The sequence below is a fragment of the Grammomys surdaster genome, unplaced genomic scaffold, assembly GCF_004785775.1.
Source record: "Grammomys surdaster isolate TR1022 unplaced genomic scaffold, NIH_TR_1.0 129, whole genome shotgun sequence".
NCBI lineage: Eukaryota > Metazoa > Chordata > Mammalia > Rodentia > Muridae > Grammomys > Grammomys surdaster.
The window spans coordinates 21,545,897-21,569,593 of NW_021604587.1; the positions used below are offsets into that span (position 1 = coordinate 21,545,897).

Below are 23,697 nucleotides of genomic sequence, written 5' to 3' on the forward strand. Positions count from 1 at the left end.
CCTTCCTTCCTTCCTTCCTTCCTTCCTTCCTTCCTTCCTTCCTTCCTAAGATTTGTTTATTATATGTGAAGTGTTCTGCCTGCCTGTATGCCTCCAGGCCAGAAGAGGGCACCAGATCCCATTACAGATGGTCCTGAGCCACCGTGTGGTTGCTGGGAATTGAACTCAGGTCCTCTGGAAGAACAGCCAATGCTCTTAACCTATGAGTCATTTCTCTAGCCCTCTTTGAGCTTTTTAAATGATTGGCTTTCTGTTTTAATCGAGTATTTCTGTCCTTTAGCATATTGGAAGTTGCAGTATAGTTTGATCATTGTTTCATGAGTCTTTTTCACACTTAGCAAATTCTCTGGAAGTTTCCTTTGTGGAACACAGACACATCTTTGATACTGTAGTACCAAGTAAGTAGCAAAGGCAGACTTTTATATGCTTTCCATAGTTGAATTTAGAACACGTTATCCATAGTAACATGAATTTCCCTCATATTTAATTTCATGCATTGATAAATATCATCCATGGAGGCAGTACTAGCATGAGCAGGGATTTCAGACATGAGAATGTTTATACAAACAACAGGGAAAGCATGAGGGAATTGGGAAGGAAAACATCAACTTCCCTTCTAATGTTTCTTTTTATCTTACTTATTTTTTGTATGGATCACTTTTCATATCTTTTAAATTTTTAATGAACTTCCTGAATTAGCTTATTGGTAATAGGCTTCTGTATTTTTCAGGCATGTTTTATTTGCGTGATCCTCTGTCTTCCCTGCCCCTCTTCCCACTATATTCTCTCATCTCCAGCATCCCCCTGTTCCAAATGTTCTACTGCCGCCCTCAACATCATCTTTTAAAGCTTCTCTATTTTTCTAGCCTCATGGGCTCCTTTCTCATTTTGTGGGCTCTACCCGAATATACTCTCATCTGGACACACATATTTAACAGTTAGAGGCTAGGATCCACACATGAGGGAGAATATACTGACTTGTCTTGGCCATTGAGCCTGGGTAAATAGAATGTCCCTGTGAGAGGTGGCTCAGTGGTTAAGAGCATTTGTTTTTGCAAATGAGTTCCCAGAACTCACAACTGGCAACTCACAACTGCCTGTAACGTTAGCTCTAAGGGGATCAAATGCTTCTGTCCTCAGAGGACAAATGCATTCATATGCACACATACATAATTAAGACTCACAAAATAATTATTAAAAAATTATTTTCAGGGCTGGAGAAATGGCTCAGTGATAAAGAGCACTTGTTATTGCAGAAAACCTAAGGTTCAGTTCCCAGTTAATTCCAAGAGATCCAGTGCCTTCTGTAGGTACCAAGTACACACATGTGTACGGACATAGATGTAAGCAAAACACTCTGACATACAGAATAAAATGACTATTGAAAAAAACCTCAAAGTAAATGGTTTCCATTTCCAACCTGCGAATTACATAATTCTAGTTTTCTTCTAGGCTAATTGAAATTCCCTGTGTATATGTACCTATCTTAGTTAGGGTTTCCAATGCTGTGAAAAGACATTATGACCAAGGCAACTCCTATAAAGGATGACATTTAATTGGGGCTGGCTTACAGGTTCAGAGGTTGAGTTCATTATCATCATGGCGGGAGGCATAGCAGTGTGTAGGCAGACATGGTGCTGGAAGAGCTGAGAGTTCCACATCTTGATCTGAAGGTAGGCAGGAGGATACTGCAGCAGGCAGCCAGAAGGAGGCTCTCTTCAGCACTGGGCAGAAGTTGAGCACCTCCTCAAAGCCCACCTACACAGTGACACACCCCAACAGACCCCACCTCTTCCAACAAGGCCACACTCCTAATAAGGCCACTTCTTATGGGCTGAGCATGCTCAAAGCACCGCAGTACCCATTGTCATGGCTCATTGATCTGTTGCTGGAGATCTGTTGATGTAGATGTAGTTATTCCATTTCTTAGCTATTGTGGATTTAGCAGTAATAAACATGCCTGTGCAGCTGTCTCTGTGGTAGCACACAGAGACCTCGGGTACATGCCTGAGGGTGACAGTGGGGTCCTATGGAAGCTCTATTTTCAGTCTTTTGCAAAGCCACCATGTGTTTTCCACAGTGATTGCACTAGTTCACACTCTGCAGTGGGAGTTCTCAAAACCTACATCCTCGGTAGCATCTGTTGTCATTTATTTTCTCCATGATGGTCATTCTGCTTAGGGTAAGATGGAATCTCAAGATAGTTGAATTTTGCTTTATTCTGATGGCTAGAAATATGATACACTTTTAAAAGTGTTTCTTAGTTGTTTACATTCTTCTTTTAAAAAGTATTTCTTCAGATCAGTGGCTCATTTATTGATTGGCAGAATTTTTGACATTTAATCTATGCAATTATTTACATATTCTTGATATTTACCCCTTTTCTGGGGCACAGATCACAAGGATTCAGCCCCCATTCTGTAGGCTTTCTGTTTGTTCTGTTGGTAGCTATTCTGTTTTACAGGAGCGTTTTAATTCCATGTATTCCTATCTGTCAGTTCTTGAGGCTGTTTCCTGAGCTATCAGCATTTTATTCAGAAATTTGTTGCTTATTCCTGTGTTCTGAAATGTTTCCTCTGTGCTTTGCTTTAGTGCTTTCAGTGTTCTTGGCTTTAAGGTGTTTAAGAATAAAGTAAATATTGAAAAAAAACAAAGAAAATGCTTTCCATTTCCAATCATTTTCATGCAAAATTAAATTTCTATTTTTCTTCTGGGCTAAATGAAATTCCATTGTGCATATGCACTCCATTGTCACGGTCCATTGATCCAATTTGAAATGATCATTTTTGGGCATGGTGAAACATATGGATTTCTTTTGATTCTTCTTCAGGTGGATATCCATTTTTGACAACATTATTGAAAGGCTGTCTTTATTCACAGTGAATGTTTTTGATTTTTTTGTCAAAAATGAAATGAGCATAGCTGCGTGGGCTATCTATGGGGTCTTTTATTATGTGCCATTAATTTACACAGCTGTATTTGTGCTGCTAACACCACACTGTCTTTATCATTATGGGTCTGTAGTATAGCTTGAGGTCAAGCAATGGGATGTCTCTGGGCATGCTCTTTCTGCTTAGAAGTGCTTTGGCTAAATGTGAACTTTTGTGTTTCCATATGCACTTTAGATTTTTTTTCTAGATCTCTGAAGAATGTCACTGGGACATTGGTGGATCAGTAGATTCATTTTGGTAGGATAGTCATTTTCCCAGTATGAATCTTGAAAATCCAGGAACATGGAAGTTTTTCCACTGTCTAGTGTCTTCTTCAATTTTATCTGTCAGCGTTTTAAAGTTTATCTCCTTGCTTAGCTTTATCCTCATATATTTTTGAGTTATCATGAATGAACATTTCTCTTGATATCTTTTTCAGGAAGTCTGTTGTTCATGCATATAAAAACTATTGATTATCGAATATTGACCTTGTATCCTGCTACTTTCCTGAAGCTATTTGTCAGCGTCAAGAGCTCTCTGATGGAGTTCATTGGAGTCTTAAGTATAGAATTATATTGTCTGTAGAAGGGATGATTTAATTTCTTCTCTTCGAGTTTTTACTCCCTTTATATCTTTTTCTTGCCTTACTACAGTATGCCTGTGCTGAATAAGACTAGAAAGAGCACCCTTGTCCTGTGATGGGGTTTAAAGGAGTTGGTGTAATGCTGGCCAGAGGCTTGCCATATGCAGCCTTCAGTCTGTTGGGCTGTCTTCTGTCTACTTTTGATTTCATCAGTGCTCATTTTTTCCCACTTCACAAGGTTTCTCTGTGTAGCCCTGGCTATCCTGGAACTTGCATTGTAGACCAGGCTGACCTTGAACTCAGAGATCTGGCTGCCTCTGCCTCCTGAGTGCTGGGACTAAAGGCATGCGCCACCACTACCCTGCAGTCATCAGAGCTTTTTATTAGGAAAGTTGTTGAACTTTGTCAAATGCCTTTACTGCATCTATGAAGAAGATCACATAATTTCTGTCTTAAGTCTGTTAATGTGGTATATTACATTTTTTTAATTTGCTATGTTGAACCCATCTTGTGTTCTTGGGATGAAATCGTCTTGCTTATGATGAATACCTTCTTAATACGATCTTGTATTCAGTTTAAGAGCATTTTGCTGAGAGTCTTGTCTGTTAGAGGGATTGGTCTGCAGTTTTCTTTCTTTGTCTGGTTTTGGCATCAGAGTTACAATTGCTTCATAGCATGCATTTGGCTGTGTTCTTTCTCTATCCTTCTGGAAGGTTTGAGTAGTGTTAGTATTAAATCTTTCTTGAAATTTTTGTAGAATTCAGCAGTAAATCCATCCACTCCTATCTATGATGGCATCTTGGGGGGTCCCAGTCTTATGCAGGTCTTGTGCAGATAGACAGCTACAGGGAGTTCATGAGCGCAATGCCTGTGTCCCTTCCAGCAGACATCTTTGTGCTGCACATTTCCCCTATTCCCTAGCTCTGACATTCCTTCTGCCCTCCCCTTCTGTACTGTTTCCTGATAGGGTCTTACATTTTCTAGTTGAGAATCTGCAACAACAAACCCAAACACCACTGGGCTTAGCGTGTCTGCTGCTGGTACACATTGAGTATGTTTCTCTGTGTCTTCTAAGTGGAAGAGTGGGAGTCTTGATCCATGGGAGAACTGATGAGCTGTGCCATCCTATTTTATTGGAATGAAGACTTTTGGTTTACACAAGGGAGAAGATGCTTCCGAGTACTTTCATCTTCAGCCTCTTAGGTTGCTTGCATGTTATAGTTACACCATTTTTGATCACATATGAATTGCATTATGGTTAGACTATTGTGATCACATAGCATGTAAAAAGATCTTGCATATTTGAAAGGAAAACTTGAGGAGAAGAATCTTTCTGGTTTTCAAAAGCAATGTCAATAAGACATTCTTCCATGGACTTAACAATGAATTCAGAAGTAAAGTAATGGGAATAGTCTGCGAAGTGCTGTTTGGATTCAGTGAAAGTACAAAAATAAAATTTTTCTTTACCAGATATTGCTAATTCACAATAAAAATATTTCAAAAAGTTTCACTTTCAAAAAATTAATTGCAGTTTTAAAAAAGTCTTGGTTTGGCCATTTCTTGGGCAGTTTCTATTTGCCAGCTTTGCAGACAGAAAGATTTGCTTGCCAAAGGGCTGACTTCTGTACACAAGCTGCAAAGCCGTTATAGTTATTATAACAATTTTCCGTAATAACCAATGACTATGCTGCATAGATAGAATTTTTCAGGGTTGAGTTTCTAAAGGGCAACTATGTCCCGAAATGAGGTGCATCTTGATATAATAGGGTGTTGTAACACTTTCAAAAGTCTGCATATGGAGTTTTTAGCAGCAGTCATATTTTCTTTTAAGGTTTATATAACACAGAGGACTGTTGCAGCCCCTTCAAAGAGCCTCTCACACAATACTGACCCCAGGTTTTGTAGAGGAGGTTGACACCACACACCCTTCAGCAAACAATGTGGGAACCCAGCTTTTTTTCACCTCAAAATTGTCCTCTGGCCTTTTACTCTCCTTCGTCCTTCAGTGTCGGGTGCTCAGTGTGGCTGGCTCCACTGTCTTTCCTCAGCATCTGGGGCTCATCTTGTGTGTCTCCACTTTGCCACTCAGGATGGCTCGAATCTTTCTTGGTTCCAATTGGACTCTATTCCTGTTGTAACCGATTCTCTTATTATAGACGACATGGGACTTACACATCCAGCAGGCCCTACTGTAATCTCTAAAATTTGGGTTGTTTTCTCCTTTACAAAAAGCAATAGATTGAAGTTCAGAATCCCCTTTGAAAACCCAAGCCCAAGCTCCAGAGATCTTGGGAATGTGAGACTATTAACTTTAGAAATGTAGTTTGGTTTCAATCCAAGCTCAAAGGATTTGATTGTCTTTATTGAAATGATGTTTTGATAGTATTTGGCTGACTATTCATTTGAATAAAATTTTCTTCACTAGAACTTTCTACTATTGGATCATTCTGCCTTCAGTTCCCTGAGACATGCTTAATGGATTCATTTTCTCCATGAATTTTAAATTGTCATATGACTGGTCTATTATGGATAAACATGTTAGAAAACTAAGATTATGTATAAAATACAGAAGTTATCTTGCTTCCCAGATCCATGTTAACTTATATTTGACACATTCTGTTACTCTTTATGTCTCCCTTGACTTTGCCTTTTCTGTTCTATTCCTCTGTGCAATGTTCTTTTCAGATACAATTGCGACTGTACTATGTTCTACCATGCTGGTAGTTTATCTACCTTCAACCTACAGAACTTATGGGTGTGGTCTTATTTGGAATAAAATTTTTTATTTTAGCAGGTATAATTTAGATCTTGAGATAAGATGACACTGGATCAGGGTATATACTAGACTCAACCACAGGTGTCTTGAGAGAGAAAAGAGGACAATCTGGAGGAGGGGCAGAAGGGAGGGGGAGGGGGAGGAAGAGAGGGGGAAGATGAGGAGAATGAGGAGGATGAGGATGAGACAGGCATTCTAGCCACTTAGCCTCGTTAGAAGGAACCTCCTGGGCCACTGGATGCTATCAGGAAAGCAGACAGACCTTCCCCCATTCCCTGAGGGATTCCATTCTTGTGCACACCCTGCCAATAGAGAGAATAACATTCTGCTCCTTTAAGCCATGTATTTGGGGTGGTTTGTTACCACAGTCCAGAGAACACCTAAAGCAGGCTAGTGACTTCTAAATTAGATCTAAATTAGACAAAAGAAACTTGGAAATGTCCTCACTGAAGAGATGACTCGCAGGTGTAATTGACCAGTTACTAAAATAAGGAAGTGCGGGAGATCCCAGGAGACAGAAACTGAACGTTGCTGGAGGAACGAAATGGACTTTAAAGAACCGAGGAAGAATGATGCTTCTTACCAGATGGGCAAACTACCAGGTCTGGCTGGCTCTAGACGCTGGCATGGAGGGCAGAGATGGCCCACGGGGCCACACAGACCTTGCCCTCCTAGCAAGGCTTTCTGAATTGGCTGGTTGACAGTTTGTGCTCACCCCTGGGCCCATCTGGTGTCCGTGTCCCTCCCAGGCATGTGCATTCAGATTGGCCTCCCCTTCACACTGCTAAATTTAAGGCTTCATTTCAAATCAAATGCTCCCCTGGCTGGCTGCCTGAGGAGTCACATGTGGAGCGCTGAGACACTCAGGCAGGGGGATGAGGCCCTTGCTTCGGGAGAGAGGGTCTGGAAACCATATGAACTGTAAATAGTTTTAGAATATAAAAAAATTAAGTTTTCTGCCAGAAGGAAAGAATTGTCCCCCACTCCCCCTTTCTAGACTTAGTTATTAAGTGTCTGCTGGAAATTACTGGCCCTGATCGTACAGTCTGTTTACTGTCTCTATCAGCTGTCGAGGGGCGTCAACTCCCTAAACACTTGCACAGTAGAATTACGGTCTGGGATCATGGAGCCCAGACTTAAACTGTTATGTGCCTGATTTCGGAAGGGAATTTGCTTTCTTCAATATAATTTTTCCCATTGAAAGTTTAATGAAACAAATAGTATAATATATGCTTAAAGATATAAGAAAAAGACAAATTAAAAATAGAAAAAAGGACGTGCACTCTGCTTTCCTGATGCCCAGGTTCTAAGGTGCTTCTGGCCCCAGGGACAGCTCAGTGAGCATTCTTCTTGGTTGGGTTTTTGCTTTTACACCCAACCCTACATTACAGAAAGACATTTCAAAAGGCTTTTATTTTTCCTTGTGCGTTAATTTGTGTGGCTGAGGGGCTGCTCCTCTTTCTACTCTCAGCCTGGCAGAGACACCCTTTTTTTCTGTTTTGGAGACTAACTACTGATTCTTTGACCTTCTCCTTCTTCCTTTCTCTCCGGACTACAGTGTGTCTCTTCTTGCATCTCCTTTTAAAGACTAAGACCAAAGGACCTTGGAGTTGAGAGACAATGAAAAACAGAAAAATAGTATTCAACAGACATGGTAGAGAATAGGTATTTAAAAATGCAGATTCGAGGGTTTTTCTTTTTTCTTTTTTTAACTTTATTTATTGTGTTTTTTTATTTCTAGAAATTAAAATATAATTGCATCATTGCATAATTTATCCCTTCCTGTTCCTCCCTCCAATCCCTCCCATGTACCCACCTACTCTCTCTCAAAGTTATGGTCTATTTTTTTAAATTGACTTTAATTTTTATTAACTTTTATTTTATTTATAAATTTTGTTTATTTTATTAAATATTTCTAATTTTCTATAATCTAAATATGATGTATATTATATATACATATATGCATCATACACACACACACATATATATACACACACACACATATATATGTGTGTGTGTGTGTATATATATATTCCCCAAATATATAAATACAACCTGCTCAGTGCACATAGTGTTACTTCTATGTATATTATTTTGGGACTATCTGGTGTTGGATATGCAATAGGGAGACTCTTTCCTGGGAAAGACTTTCTCCCGCACTTAGCATTTCTTAGTTTCCTGTAGTCCCTTGTCTAGGGTTGGGGTCCATGAGATTTCCCCCTTTCATGTTAGCCTGTTGGCATCGTCCTTGTTTAGGCAGCATGTTGTTGAGGCTTCACAGTGTAGCTTCCATGACATTTTTAGAAGGCACAATCTCACAGCTGACTTCCTGTTTCTCTGGTTGTAAAATCTTTCTGTCCCATCTCCAGCCTGGTTCCCTGTGGGTTAGGTGGGGGATGTTGTATTGGAGACTTTGTATCCATTGGGACTGGTGTTGGTCTTCATCTGTTACAGAGAGTCATTTCCTTGAAGGGGGATGAGCGCTCCACTGATTGTGGGTATACGGACAAATATTTAGAATATAGTTGAGGATTGTGCTGGCATAGTAAGTAACTATGTAATTGGTGGTTATCAATTGCGGCAGGCTGCACGTAGTCACTTGCTTACAGCAGTTTGAGCAGTAGGTTTTTTTTTTTTTTGTAATGGTATCTGTTGCAAAGAGAAGCTTTTTAAAAGAAGGGCTGAGGCATTATTAAAACATATTAATGAGTTCATTCCCAGAAACTTTATGTGAAGTCAATCTCCTGTCTGCATTGATGAGTGTAATTTTCCAACAGCATCACCGTGACTTTGAGTATTAGCTTCTTAAAAATCTGGCTCAATTTGTTAAGTGTGGAGACACACCTTGCACATCTAATTTCTAGTGATGGTGTTTTCAAACATTTGTTAGCTGTTTTTAATTTTTTTGTGTGACTTGTCTATTTATATACATTATTTAATATTGGCCTGTATTTCTTTCTATTCTGTGAGGAAATATATTTTAAATACTGTCTTCTAAAAGAAGTCCTCCAATGGGAAGCATGGTTGTACACTAGGATATCACCTTGGGATTTCTGCTGGCTTAGTGTGAGGTTTGGCTGATGCTTTCTCAAGCTGAAATTGATGTTGCTCCCAGACATATTCCTTCCTATTTTCTTCTCACAAAATAGTACAGATCAAATACATTCTTATTTTAAAACTTTCCCACCCACTCTTTGCCATTGAAAGTCTCTGACTGGTGCAGTCTTTCTAGGACCACTTCTGGCACACAAATAGAATAGCACAATGAATCTTTACCTATATATTACCTTCTGATAGCTGTCATCAACTTTTTGATATTTTTGTTTATCTTCACGTTTTCTGTTTTTTAATGATTTAATTAACTAATAAATTAATTATATATATATGTATGTATGTATGTATGTATGTATCTGAATGAGTATGTATGTATGGGTATGTTTATGTGTATGTATATTGGGTCCAGAAAAGGGCATTGGATCCCTCAGTACTATAGTTAGAGACCTATAAAAATATATTTATTTTTATTTAAATATTTTTAAATTTAAAATATTTTATTTAAATTTATTTAAATATTTTTATTTATTTAAAATGTTTATTTAAAATATTTTATTTAAAATATTTAAAAAGTATACTTACCCATCATACTATATACTTAACCAAACTAGCAGTATTTCCATATATCATCTACTACCTATATTTTTAGATGTGTTTTGAAGGTAATAATTAAAGAATACAGTACTTTATTGGATGTGTGTGAACACCCAGGGTGTGTGATCAGGAGTTCGTAGCTCTTTGCTGAAGCCCTGAGATGCGAAATGAGGGAAGAAACGTGCTGTGGTGATGTCAGTGGCTGCTTCATTATTTTTTAAGACTGGGAAACCAGAGGTCTGTTGAGAAGTTCATTCATTCTGTAGAGGTGGAGAATGTTGAAAGTTACTAAGGAGTCAAAGCCAAATATAAAGATGAAAGCATCTGAGTACCCAAGGTAATAGTGAGGGAGTCCAAGATTCAAAGAAGATAGGAAGAGAGAGGACCAACTAAGGACCTGCGTGTGTGTTAGTTATCATCTATTGTTGTGACAGAATACACGAGAAAATAAAATTAAAAGACAGAAAGGGTTATTTTAGTTGGTGGTCAGTTGGTTCCTTGTTTTGGGACTTGGGGTGAGAGTCAGACAATTTTGACAAAGGCACGAGAAGGATGACTTGGGGTGAAAGTCAGACAATGTTGACAAGGGCACGTGAAGGGTGAGCCTACTCATCTCGTCACAGAGGAGCAAAGATACAGCAAGGATTATAGTCTGGATCCTAACTGTCTCCTCAAGATACTCACTCAGTGGTCTGACTTACTCTCCTAAGGTCCCATGAATTAAGTTTCCTTACCTCTCAGTGGTACCACAGGCTGTGACCAACCCTTTAACAGAGGGTCTTTGGTGGCTTCTAAACCATAGCAGAATAACTAGTAAGTAAAAGAAAGACACATGGGTCTATTGTTCTGGATTTAAAGCAACCATAGTGAAGAAGGAAGGGGAGTCAACTATGATGAATAAGATAGAACATGGGGACTGACCACAGATTCACAGTGTCACTAGAGAGTCTGTGATTGGGCTAGGGACACATTCCCAATGGGAAGAAACTCAGGCAGCCAGAACACACACATGGAGAGCACAAATGGCCCCTTCAAAGACTTAAGATAGAAATCAGCTTACTGTCCTTATTGTGCCTCATAATAGTAAAACCAGTCACAGCTATTAGTTAATGGTTGATTAGTGGCAAAGCTCAAGTTCAAGTGTATGCTTTGTTATCCTGCAACCTGCACTCTTTTTAGTATTTTACATCATTTTTGTCATAATTAGGAAGCCAGTATTTTATCCTTGAAAAATTTAAGAATTAAAAAAAATCCAGCTTCTAGTCCACGCTAAATAGAATTTTCTATTTTCAGGTATCAAGACTGCCCCTGTGATGTTATCCTCTGCAGAGAGTCCTTTAGTGAAGTTTTCTAGCTTTTGTGTAAGCAATCCGCTATGACTTGCTGTCCATACGTTGGAAACACGAGCTTGAACTCTGTTTCTCCTCATAACAGAGGTGCTGAGGAGACAAAGCGGATGGTCCAATGGGCGGGTGCAGCATCTATCTAGTGATCACAAGCAATGCGAATGAGGCGATGGTTGAAGCCTCAGGGAGAGAGATACTTTACTTATGACCATAAGTAAATCCTGATTGAAGTCATGGTTCTGAGAAGACAAGTCTGGAGGGATCAGAGTAATAAAGTCCAGGCATATACTTTTCCGATGAGCTCACTGTACGTGGGGGGAAGCTTGGAATATCTTGAGACTGAAAGTTAATATATCCTTTATTAGACAATCCCTCGGCTCTATCAATTTTTCTCGCTGGACTATTGATGACAAATGCATGGCAAACACTTTACTAGTGAAGTCATTTTTTGAAAGTGCAGGTACTCTTCATTGGGGGCTGGAAGAAAATTCATGCGTTCCAGGTATTAGAGGACAAAGATGGTTTACTTGTGTCTATTTAAGAACAATATTTATATTTCTCACTATTTTCTAGATTATTTGGTGAATATACTTTGCACTAATAGCCCTTGTAGCCCAGATACTCAGCATGGTGTCTAGCTTACAGTGATTATTTCAGCCATAGAAGGGTGGTCTTGAATTCATTAACGGAGGATGACATCACATGTCGTCCGGGTGGTCACTACTAAAGAATTTTACCCATATGTTATCCTGTTTCTGAGGAATCAACAAGATAGGGGATAAGCATCACAGTTTATTTTAAAGTGAATTAATTTTTTTAGAGACTAATTAGAACTAAATATGACTGAAGATCTAATGAGTAGCAGGGCTCATAATCTCTTGGGGGTTACTTTTACTTAGTTTTTGTGTTAAGGAATTAGAGGTGTTGTTTCCAGAAACATTAGGTTTTCAGAGCAGAGCCAACCATATCAAACCACTGAAAGGTGCTTTGTACCATCACTGCTGGGATTTTGCTTTCCTACTTAACACTTTTAATATATTAAAATTATAATATATGATCTGCTTCAGTAGACATTTGCTTGTCTGATAGCTTTCAAAATTTCAGTTAAGACTGTTACCAGAGACAATAGAAAATGTAATATGGGTCCTTTATCCTGGAATTACAACATTCAGAGCTCTTTTCCTGAGAGATGTGTCAATCAACTTCTTGTATGCTGATGTCTGTGGCTGTGCTCTCAAAGAATTCTGACTGAATGGCTCTGCTTTCTCTGGTCAGTCTAGGGCATTTCCTTCAGTGTTAATGCATGCAAGCAAAGACAATAATAGTCTTCTGAAATGACTTTGAATTCCTTATGGCCTCATTATGGGTTAACCATCTATTATTTGAATCCTTCTAAGAATTTATGGAAGGTAGAGGGACTCTGGAAAGATTGGTTAAAGAAGTTTCTTTTGTATAACATTCAGTAGCTCTATTTTTCAGGCAGAGCTAGTAAGCAAAGAGATCAGCTTGCTTCCAAAAGGTAGGGTTCGATATTATCCGTATGATTCTGCCTCTGAATAAGGTACAGTAGGACTCATGAACCAGGCGGACATCTACATGGCTGGTTGCTCTTCTCAGCAACTTGTTAAACCATCTGCACTATAGCACTACAACTTCTATTTTCCTTTCCTCCATCCTTGGTAATTGCAGTGGGAAAGCCCTTCAGCTGCCGACCTCAGCAGCCCACTCCTGTGATTTTTGCCACCGTGTGGCGTTTTGGTAAGAAAAAGGGACAAAAAGAAGGGAGACATCTGCATTCTTCAGAAGAAATAGATTCCAAAGATATGAGCGTTATGTTCATTCTCAGTGTAATGAGATCCCGCTCATCAGTATAATTATTAGTGGCTTGAGGCCAAGCTATCCATTTTATCCTCGCTCATCTCTGACAGTGCGGGGCTGAAAAGAACCAGAGCCTTCTGCTGTCTAGTGAGCATCTATGTCAGGAGACTATGAATTTTAAATAGATATTTCAAATATTCTAACTTCTTTGAATCCCAGGGTCCTGTATAATCTGAGCAGAAGCAGAGTCTAGCTCCTGCATTGTCATGAGGATTAAGGGAGATAAGACAAATATTAATAGTCTTCTACATGAGGCAAATCTAAATGTAAAACTATTACATTATAGACATTATCAAATTATAGACTAATAGCAATAACGTTTAGTATACTAAGTATCACAAAGGGTGTGCTTATACATAAAATAATTTGTTGCACCTGAAACTCAAATGTAATGGGGTGTCATTTGTATTTTATTTGTGACTTCCCATGTGAAAGAATCTGTGCACAGGGGTGCCATAAGTAGGCACTGAAAAATGTGGATAGTAGCCGGGCAGTGGTGGTGCACACCTTTAATCCCAGCACTTGGGAGGCAGAGGCAGGTGGATTTCTGAGTTTGAGGCCAGCCTGGTCTACAGAGTGAGTTCCGGGACAGCCAGGGCTACACAGAGAAACCCTGTCTTGAAAAACAAACAAAACAAAACAAAAATGTGGATTGCTGGAATTCATGTTATATAGTTAGGGAAATGGTATTATTTTATAATTTTTTTTTTAGAAATATTGGTTTTTATATTCCTTAATTTGTTTAGCAGTCATTCAAGAAATCTGTATTGAACGGCATCAGAACTAGACAGTCATTTAAGTTCCAATGATACAGTATTGAATAAAAATGTCTCTGATCAGGGAATACTTGTGTATTTCCTAGTGTTGGCGTGTGCTGGATACTAAAGAAACCAAGCTGACCGATTGGCTAGTTAGGGGAGAACAATTACATTCTCACTCTCTAGTACCTTAGGACTTCCCTGGGAAATCCTTCCTCCCCTGCCCTGGAATTAGCGTCACTAACTAATGGGGAGCTGGAAGTATTCTTTTGGAAAGGATGACATCATCACTGAAGGTCCCTTTTATAGTCGAACCTTCTGCCCTTTAGCTTCAGTCATGGGTCAGGGTCTTCGGTATGGGAAACTCAAGCCAAGAGTGTAGTGAGTACTGCTGGATGCTATTTCAGCCTTATGCTTGAAAACCCAGGGGTTTTTCAGCTAGGCCTCCAGCCCTCAGCATACTGTGTCTTTGGCGGAGAAAGTAGATACAGACCAAGTCATAACAGCTTTTTGGGAGAAGTTACTGTCACACACTTTTCTTAAACTCTTCCCCCATATTCTGAAGAGTGGGGAGTCCTGAATGGTTCCCTAAAGCATGCCTACCAGTTAGCCTGTGGTTCTAAAATGCTACCTGTTCCATGGGATCTTCTGAATCTAAATGTTGTGACTTTAAAAACAAATTTGGATTATTTACTAAGGAAAATGACACATTACTATCCCACCTATTTTAGGAACATCTGGTTCAAGGAAGACCTAGCTAGATCGTATCTAGCTAGGTTTGGTGATGGGAAAAATCGAGCCAAATCTTGAATTCTGAGAATCCCAGAGCAATTATGTGAACTCGTTTCAGAAAACTAATAGGTTACAACTCCCATGCATTTGGGAGAAACTCTGCGGATGGAGGGGAAAGCTAGGTTGAAAAATGTCAAATACTTGGAGTTGTGGTGTTTTCACAGCACCCAGGCTGTCCAGTGTCCTTTCATCAGAGCCTGGATGCAGCATCCCCTGAGACAGGAGTCTGGGCACCTCTGCAGCACGTGTGCACAGCTGCAGCTGGAGCACTTATACCCACCGTTTCAGCTGCCACACAAGACAAATTATCACAAATCCACCAGTACTTGGAGGATGATCTTTTGAGCAACTCTCTTCCCTAAGCTACAGGGACATTGCATTGCTCTCGGTAGTGGTGGCAGCAGAAAGGGCAAAGAAAAGAGCTGGGTTCAGAACACAGTAATTTAAATCATTTGTGAGTATCCATTGTGTAAATTTTGCTCCTTCGGTAGCAATGGCTCTTAGTATATAGTGAATACGTGTCCAAGTTCCTATTTGAGTAGTGTTGTATGTATTTTATGAGATAGAATAAAAAAAATAATGTGCAAACCTCTACACCTTTGATGGCATTATACACATTGATTCTTGCATAGCAGCTTAAATAAAGGATTAATGAAGACATCTCACAAAGCCCATAGTTTTTCAATAACTCCAGGCACCTTTTCTGCAAAACTCTAATAGCAAGAGTGGAATTACTTTCCCCCATCTAAAGAAGTCCACTTTGTGTATCTTCGTAAGACTCAGACTCCATCCTAGTCTTACTTCAGAAGGGGTATGTTTTCTTCTTGTTAGGGTTCTGCTGCCTGTCTGGAAGAAGTGACTGCTAGCTCATGGTGTATTTCAGAGGCAGTTGGGCGAGGCTCTCAGAGGGAGGTCCATTATCTGTGACTCCTTCCAGAGGGTAGAACATAGAAGTAGGAGGTGTAGAATTTCAAAACAAAACTTAAGGTAGTCTTAGCTTCCCAAAACAGAGACTTTCTATAGGGATTACAGAACTTTTCAGTAGTAATGTAATTACCATAAGCTACAGAAGTCCTCCACTCCATCATGTCTCCAGCAGACAGACCCTGAGAGATGTCACTGATGCTACAAGGGAGGAGTCCCCAGGAGAAATAGCAATACCCAGTACCTTAAAGAGAAAGACAAGTGAGGGTCACAAGGTTTCCTGTTTTCACAGCACACTAGGCTAGACAGAGTACTGCAAAGCATGGCAATGAAAAAAAATGATCAAATTTTGGCTAGAGATAAAAATGCTGCAGCTGAGAAACTTCCAGAACAACATGTACTTGGATCTGCATTAAAGAACAATTCTTTGAGCTTTTTAGCCAAATGACCCAGCAGGGTTGATAGTGTGAGGCACAGTTTACAGTTGTATAAATATTTAAATCTATTTTCCAGCCTATAAAGCAAGTAGATCGGACTAGTTTTGAAAAGCCACACATCAGAATTCACCTGGCTGCCTTGACTTACTGGGGACACCTATCTTGTTCTAGCATTCTTTGTTTCAAAGGAAGGCTTTCTAAGAAGCAGGAGGAGAACTCTCAGTGTTGAAAGCAAAGCAGGTTTACATTTCATGGAGTTTCCGAAGGCAGGGTCCGTTGTCACAGTATCCAGCAGCAGGTGGTCTGTTTCTGCAAGGCCTGTCTGGCTCTGGGCAGTTCTGACTCACTTGTAGCCCGAGGTTAGATCCAATGAGCACAATCACCTTTCATCCCAATCCTTTCTGAACTTGGTGCGGAGTGGACATGGGATGCCATTACAAACACAACCTTCAAAGAAAGCTTGCAGCTTGTTGATCTCTGTTCTGAGCTGCTGTCTTAGCCTGTTAGATGCCACCCCAGTCACATGACTTCTGAGACATGGTAGTGCTGTTCTGGTACTTGCTAAATGGGAGCTTGAGCACAATGTAGTTAGCTGGGTTTACTGAGAGACCACACAGGCTGTATAAGAGTAGCATTGAGTTGGGATCATGGCATCTCACAGACCGTCAGCCAAGAGTTCGGCATCTTGACCTTTGTCTATGTGTGTCACTATTCACTGGATAACTATAGACATATTATTTAACGTCTCTGACACCCACACTGTTCATTGGTCATGAATTCGTCCACTGAATTTCCCATCTTAGCAAAGTCTCACCTGATTCTTCTGGTCTGTTGTGTGCTTATGGCTATTTCTCTTGACTCTACTTTTTACTCTACTCCATTATTCGACTCCATTTATTCAAGAGAACATATATTTCTGTTCTCTTCTCAGATTGCAGAATGAAAAATGGATGAATGTGAAAGTTGGGGACATCATTAAATTAGAAAACAACCAATTTGTCGCTGTGAGTACTCGCTATTGTATGACTTGATCTCAGATTAGAATAACATTGGCAAATTCACAAGAGTCTAGAGTCACCATTATACATTAGTACAATTCTCGACTGTAAACACTGTAGAAGAGTGGCTTTTGGCAACACGGTGACTCGGATAATGAGGAGGGGTTTTCTCTCTGCTCCCTTAAAAAACACACAGAAATGCAGAACAAACTAAGTCAATATGTGAATTATTTATGTAAATAATGGTTTTAACAAACATTTTTATTATTCATTCCATTCATTTACATTACAAAGGATATCCCAGTTACCCCCTTCACCACCCCCATTCCATGATACCCCACTTTCCAGTTACCCCTCTGCCATCCCCCCATCCCACATCTGCCCTCCCCAAATGTCCGTTTCCCTAAAAATGTTTTCATACATTTAGAATGCTATTTCTTAATATTACAACTGGTGTTTTAAAAACTGTACCACATTTGAAGAAAGCACATTAAAGGTAAATTTATGTTATGGTTCTAAATTGATAAAATGTGAATTAGTGATCAAATGCATCATAATTTATATTTGTAAACAACTAATGTTGTGATTTCTTAAGTAAAAATCAATTTAACCATTGAAATGTAAATAGGGAACCACAATTCAAGTTAAATTTTAGGTGATAAAAATGGAACAGATCAGAAATTAAAAATTCAAATTATTATAGCGATTTATATGTATTGGGTCACTTATTAAAATTTTTGTGTTGTATGGAATTGTCTGAATCAAGTTATATTCTTTATTAAATTTGAGATATTTTATAATGGAAAGATATAGCCCTAAAATCTCTTTAAAAGAACAACACCCAGTCGGGAATGCTCGACACTCCATCTTAGAATCACCTTTCTACCGCCGCACCATCTGTGCGCTCAGTGTGCAGAGGAGCATGCGCGAAGAGCATGCGTGAAGGAGCTTCTGGGTAGACAAACCATTTGCAGATGAGTTCACACTTCAAGTGGCTAATTCTCTGGCATCCCTAAGGTTTTGGAAAATAGCTGGGAACCCAAACAAAACTAAGCAAGATGTTGTCAGAACAGCCAAAACAGGTCTCAAAGTGCCCTGTGGTTTGGGCCCTTCGAAGGCTCGGATAGTCTGCCAGATTCTCATTTATAGTCAATTTACTTTTATTTCATGTGACTTAAATGACACATCTGGTTTATTTTCCACTCATTAATGATTGGGAACATGACAGTAGGAGGTAGCACCTGTCAAAAGGACACCCTCTATAGGTGCGGTTGAGGTAGATGGTTAAAGGATCTGGCTGGGAATCAAATGTCTGTTTACTGTTTGCAATGCCTTCTGTGAAATAAGTCCCAGGAGACAAGTATAAGAGTGCATTTTGAATTTTAATTGGTCTAAATTCAAATGCCTGATATGTGGTTCCCCCATTGGACACAGCAGATGTCAGGGTGCCAAGGCTTACAATCCTCTCATTTTTCCAATGGAGGGATGGCACCAAACTTAGACTCTCAATACCCTACATCCCCTCACTCCCTCCTCCTCTGGCAAAATACAAGCAAGAGTCTTTGGTCCACATCCCAAAGCTCAGCTCTGACTGTGTTATCAGTGAAGAGATAACACTTTAAAAACTTTCCATTATTCTCTGCTTGGCTCCTGCCTTTTGGTTAAAGAAAAGAAAAGGATCTGTCAGGTTCTCAGAGGCACCACAGAGCCTCTTAATGATGTTACTTCATGCAAGGCTTTCTATTCCACATCTACAAATAGTTTCAGAGGCAAGCAGAGCTTTTACAGATGAAGTGCTGTAATCGCCAGAGAGGACTGGTGCATCTCCTTGGTGCTTGGAGGCAGGACCTGCCAATGGGGCTTACGTCTGGATAGTGGCAGTCACAGATCTCTAGAAAAGACCCATCTAGGGCTTTCTACTCTGGAGTAGACCTTAGGAACCATGCTCATGAAGATAATGATCACAGTGGCTAAGACTGCCCCATACCAAGATCACTGTTCACTTTATATGAATTAACGAGCTTACTGCTCTTCTTGACCCAGTGAGGGCAGTTTCTGTACTGTTTCATTATTTCCATCTCTTAAATGGTAAGACAAAGGCTTGCTTTCCTCAAATAGCTTGCTAATGGAGAGCTAAGAGTCGAATCAGGAACACTCACCCTGACCCCCACTCCTCAAGCACTACAGTCTGTTTTTCTCACAACAGTTGCTTTTAGTAGGATTTTCCTGAATTGGGGGCTCCAGACCTGGCTACTGGAAGCCAAATGATCTGTTGACTGCTCAGTTTTAGTGCATATCTATCTGTTCTAAGTTAGAACTTTCAACCCAGTTTATATCTGCTTATCTATAAATTCTGGACAAGAAAAGAAATTTGTAGACACACTAAGAATTAGGTATCTTTGTTTCGTGTTTCTCCTCTGACCTAGTTTAGTTTCTCTCTGTGCTGTGATAAAGACCATGACCAAAAACAACTTGGGAGGGAAGGATTTACTTCATTTTACAGCTTAAAGTCCCTCCTGAAAGCAGACAAGGCAGGAACTCAAGCCAGGCAGAGACCTGGAGGCAGGAGCTGACACAGAGGCTGTGGAGGAGTGCTGCTTACTGGCTTGCTCTTCATGACGTGCTTGGTTTGTTTTCTTTTACAACCCAGGACCTCATGCATAGGTACAGCACCTCCCACAGTGGGCTGGACCCTCTCACATCAAACACTAAAAAAAGAAAGAAAGAAAGAAAAAAAAAGCTTGCCTAGAGTCCATCTGATAAACATATTTTACTCAATTAAGGTGTCTTTTCCTAGATGACCTTAGTTTGTGTCAAGTGGACAAGAACTAACACACTTCCTTGTCCCACCCTTTCTCCTTCCCTTTGCCCCCTTTTCTGTTAATTCAACAGCACAGAATTTGGGGATGAATTCTAGACCTCCAAGTTTTGTAATTCATATGTCACAACGAGATCAGCATGCATTAGGAGAACCTTTCTGGAAACACATTAGTGTTCTCGATGGTGCTAAACTTTGAACCTGGAGCTGGGCACGCTGGTCTCATTCACACTGTGCACACGTTCAACCCTAGTGCTGGCCTTGCTTGCGTGATCACTGGTGGGAACTAACCTATGACTGAACCTGAGCATATTTGGACACTGAGAATTTGGCTGTGGGACACATGTACAAAAGCCCCCCTAATTGCATGTGCTTTGCATGTTTGCTGCAGTTATTTTTTACCACTTAAGTTGAGAATAAGGAAATATTTTTAATAAAACCCAGCTTCTTGTGAAAGTATAAAGGGACAAAACACAATTTTCTCCTCAAAACTGTAAGTAAAAGAAGTGGTCTAAGTCACCCATTCAGAAGGAAGGAGTCTGTTCTGCCCAGAGAAAGGGCTTGGGTGTGAAGAAGGCCCCTATATACACTATTATCCCTCTAGCTTTCTTTTTGTTACCAACCACCTTTTTCTCATTTTCTTTTATAATCAAGTTTTTTTTTTGTGTGTGTGTGTATGTGTGTGTGTGTGTGTGTGTATGTGTGTGTGCCTGTGTGTAGACATATGAATGCAGATGTGCTTGGCTGTGCTGGCAGATGTGTTGGAGACACAGAGGAGACACCAAGTGTCCTTTTCTATTCTTCTTTTTATTCCCTTGAGAGATGGTCTTTCACTGGACCCCGAGCCTGCTGTCTTTCAGTGAGGCTGCTGGTGTGCACGACTCAGTGGTCTGTAGCACTGGGATTACAGTGATAGCTAGTCATGCCTGGATTCATGGCTGCTAGAGATATGAACTCAGGTCCTCATGTTTGCAAAGCAACTGTTCTTAGGCACTGGGCCATCTCCTCAGTCTCCTGTGTTATTTTTAATCATTTTTTTTAATTGAAAAATTTGATCACAAAAGCAAAGCAAAACAAAATTATATAACTAGTACATAGTGAATGATTTTCAACATATACTAACTGGGTCTGAAATTTTAAAGTTTGAATTATGATGTTACCTGTAATCACACACACTTTCACTTTACGATTAAATTGTCAGGTTTGACTCATGATACATGAATTTTTAGAATTGGTGTTTTGTTCTGAAAGTACAGATAATGTACATGGCAGCAAAGACAAAGAGTGCTGCAGTTTGGGAGGTCCTGGGAGCTCCCAAGGTGGCTTGCAGTTGTTTCACAAAAGCTTCTTTCCCTCTGCTGTGGCTCTGGTATCCCAACACTCACACACCAGGAGGTTCTGAACAGCAGCAGACAAAACAGACATACCAAGCAAAGTGAGACATTTCTGTTACTCACAGATGTCATCCCAGCAGCCACCAGCCACCATAGCAGAGTGTTTGTCTTGTGATCAGGGCTGTGACCTGTTTCTAGTCCCATAACTTAACCCTGGAGCATTTTCAAGGATGATGGTCACACTTTAGTCTCAGGTTCTTCAAATGGGCATGGTGACACTCAAGCTGACCTCTGATGGCTACTGACTGCATATGAATTAAGTTAGTTCACTGCTGGATACAGAAGAGTCCCTTCCCTCTTCCCTGCTGGGTGAGGCATGACATACAGAGGCTTCTTGTCCAGACATGGAGAGCAGTATTATCTCCTCACAGATTTGCATAGGCAGTGATTTGCATAGGTGATTCAGTTATGAGAGTGTTTTATAAGTTCTTAAAGAATTTTATGGCTGTGGATTGATACCATTCCTAGGTATTTTCTTTTATTCTTTAACTTAACAAACATTTATACCCGTAAACCCTGGAGACAATGTGTTTGGCTCTGAGGACTCAAAGATATCCAGTAGATTATTCTCAAGTTTCTTCTGATGGGAATACTGCTTGTAAGCTTCCACTAGGTATTTGTTTGGGCTTTTCTCTTGCCCAGGAAAGCTGGAGGAAAGGTGTTTGTGTTGGAGCATGCTGCATGCTGCTTCCTTTGTGGGAGTTGTCACTGAGTCCTTCCGTCAATAACTGATAAGAGAAAAGGCTAAGGGTTAATGGAAGGTGGCTTTGGCCTGGTCCAGCTAGGGATTTGAACAATCACACTTTCTCTCCCTGTTCAATGTCTCTGCTGTGGACTCTCCATATTTTGCTTACTTGCCCACCACCTCTGACAAAAGGTTGACCAAGGACTAGCAAGGCTATTGCTACAATTATTTGCCCGTTCCTTTTCAGGATTATTGCAGAGTGCCTTAGAAAGTCTAACTGTGTGCTGATGACTTCCACAGTTTACTCTGCTGGATGTACACTGTCAATCCCATTCTTGCACACACCCTGTTTATTGATAACCAAAAGCCTCTAAGCAATAGGGAAGAGAAGAGGGAGGGAGTGAGGAGAGGCTAAGAGATATTAAAGGCACAGGTGACATGAGAGGGTTTAGGAAGAGGTAGGAAGGTAGGTTTCTAGGGAGATAGAGTAGGGACAGCTAGGCAGGAGGGTTAAGTGTGTTTTAGTCTGGGAAGTTGGGTGAGTGCTGGTTGAGAGACCTTAGCCACTAGGTGGCAGTGGAACCTTAGTCGCTTGGCTGAGCGGGCTGTGGATCTGCCATTGGTTTATGGCAAAGGAAGCATTAAGGGAGCCAGATTCAATATTGAACAGTGACATTGCATTATCATCTACACAGAATTCTGAAGAAAAGCAGCACCAGATACCACCAGGCATCTTAATTTATGCACCATAAAGAGTTCTAATTATGCATGATTACAACAAAGGCATTTTAGCTTTTGTTTGAATTTATCTTTCTTTCCTTAAGATGGAGAACCATAGCTTCAAAGGGCATTTACCTTTACCGCTATCATGCTGTCTGCCAGGACATAGTGAAACTTAAACGCATGACTCGAGATGAGGGTGAATCTACCCCCACAGCACAGATATTTTCTTTTTTTTTGGGTCAGGATTAGGTGAGCTTTGGTACAAGAGTGGGCTACAGTTGGGCATGCTCTCTGTGTGCGATTACACGGAACACACCGAGGGGTTCATAAAGCAATTTCTGCCTTGACTGCTTCTGTGGTGATTCTTTCTGAGCTGAGAGAGAGTCACCCGGAGGCGAATGCGTTTGTTCCTCTGTCATGGAGCCTTCATTTAGACAAAACCACGCTCATCATCCCTCCCACTATGTTTTTGAGTTGATAATTTGAACGATCCAGACAATTAGCTGAGTGGATTGATTTTGAACTTAACATCGAAGACTTGAAGATAAAGCAATTGTAATGTTTCTCAAAATAAAAGATTTTTAGAGACTTAGAGTATTAATCATCCAAGACACAGGTAGAGATACGTTAGGCTAAAGTTTCATAATACATTGCTGAAACTTTAGGTCCGTTAGTTCTTTTTAGATGAATCCTTCGGAATTACATTTATTTTAAAAATAAGAATTTTAATTTGAGAAAAAACAAAACAGTTTCTAAACCAGCCAGAATTCTAAAAGTGAACTGTGATGTCTTTTCTTTCCCCCCTTTTTTTTTGTGTGTGGGGGCATCTTTAGATGTTTTAGTCAGTAAAATGTAGAGAATTTGGATTTTATTTTAGTATTTTTGGGAGTCTAATTGGAACATACTACCTTCAAAGCTTGGTTTTATAACACTGGTCACTGCTGCTCTTTTTAGTTTTTTCCAATATAACATTTTTATTGATTCCCTGGAAATTTCACATCATGTGC

General features: G+C 40.0%; 1 protein-coding gene across 1 annotated transcript in view; it reads left to right on the forward strand.

Moving 5' to 3' along the window:
- The window catches only part of Atp8b4 (ATPase phospholipid transporting 8B4 (putative)), a 166,684-nt gene that overhangs the window by 49,052 nt on the left and 93,935 nt on the right, over window positions 1–23,697 (forward strand). Inside the window, 1 exon segment of the mRNA XM_028755546.1 lies at window positions 17,004–17,076. Within this exon segment, the coding sequence (XP_028611379.1) occupies window positions 17,004–17,076 (73 nt within the window).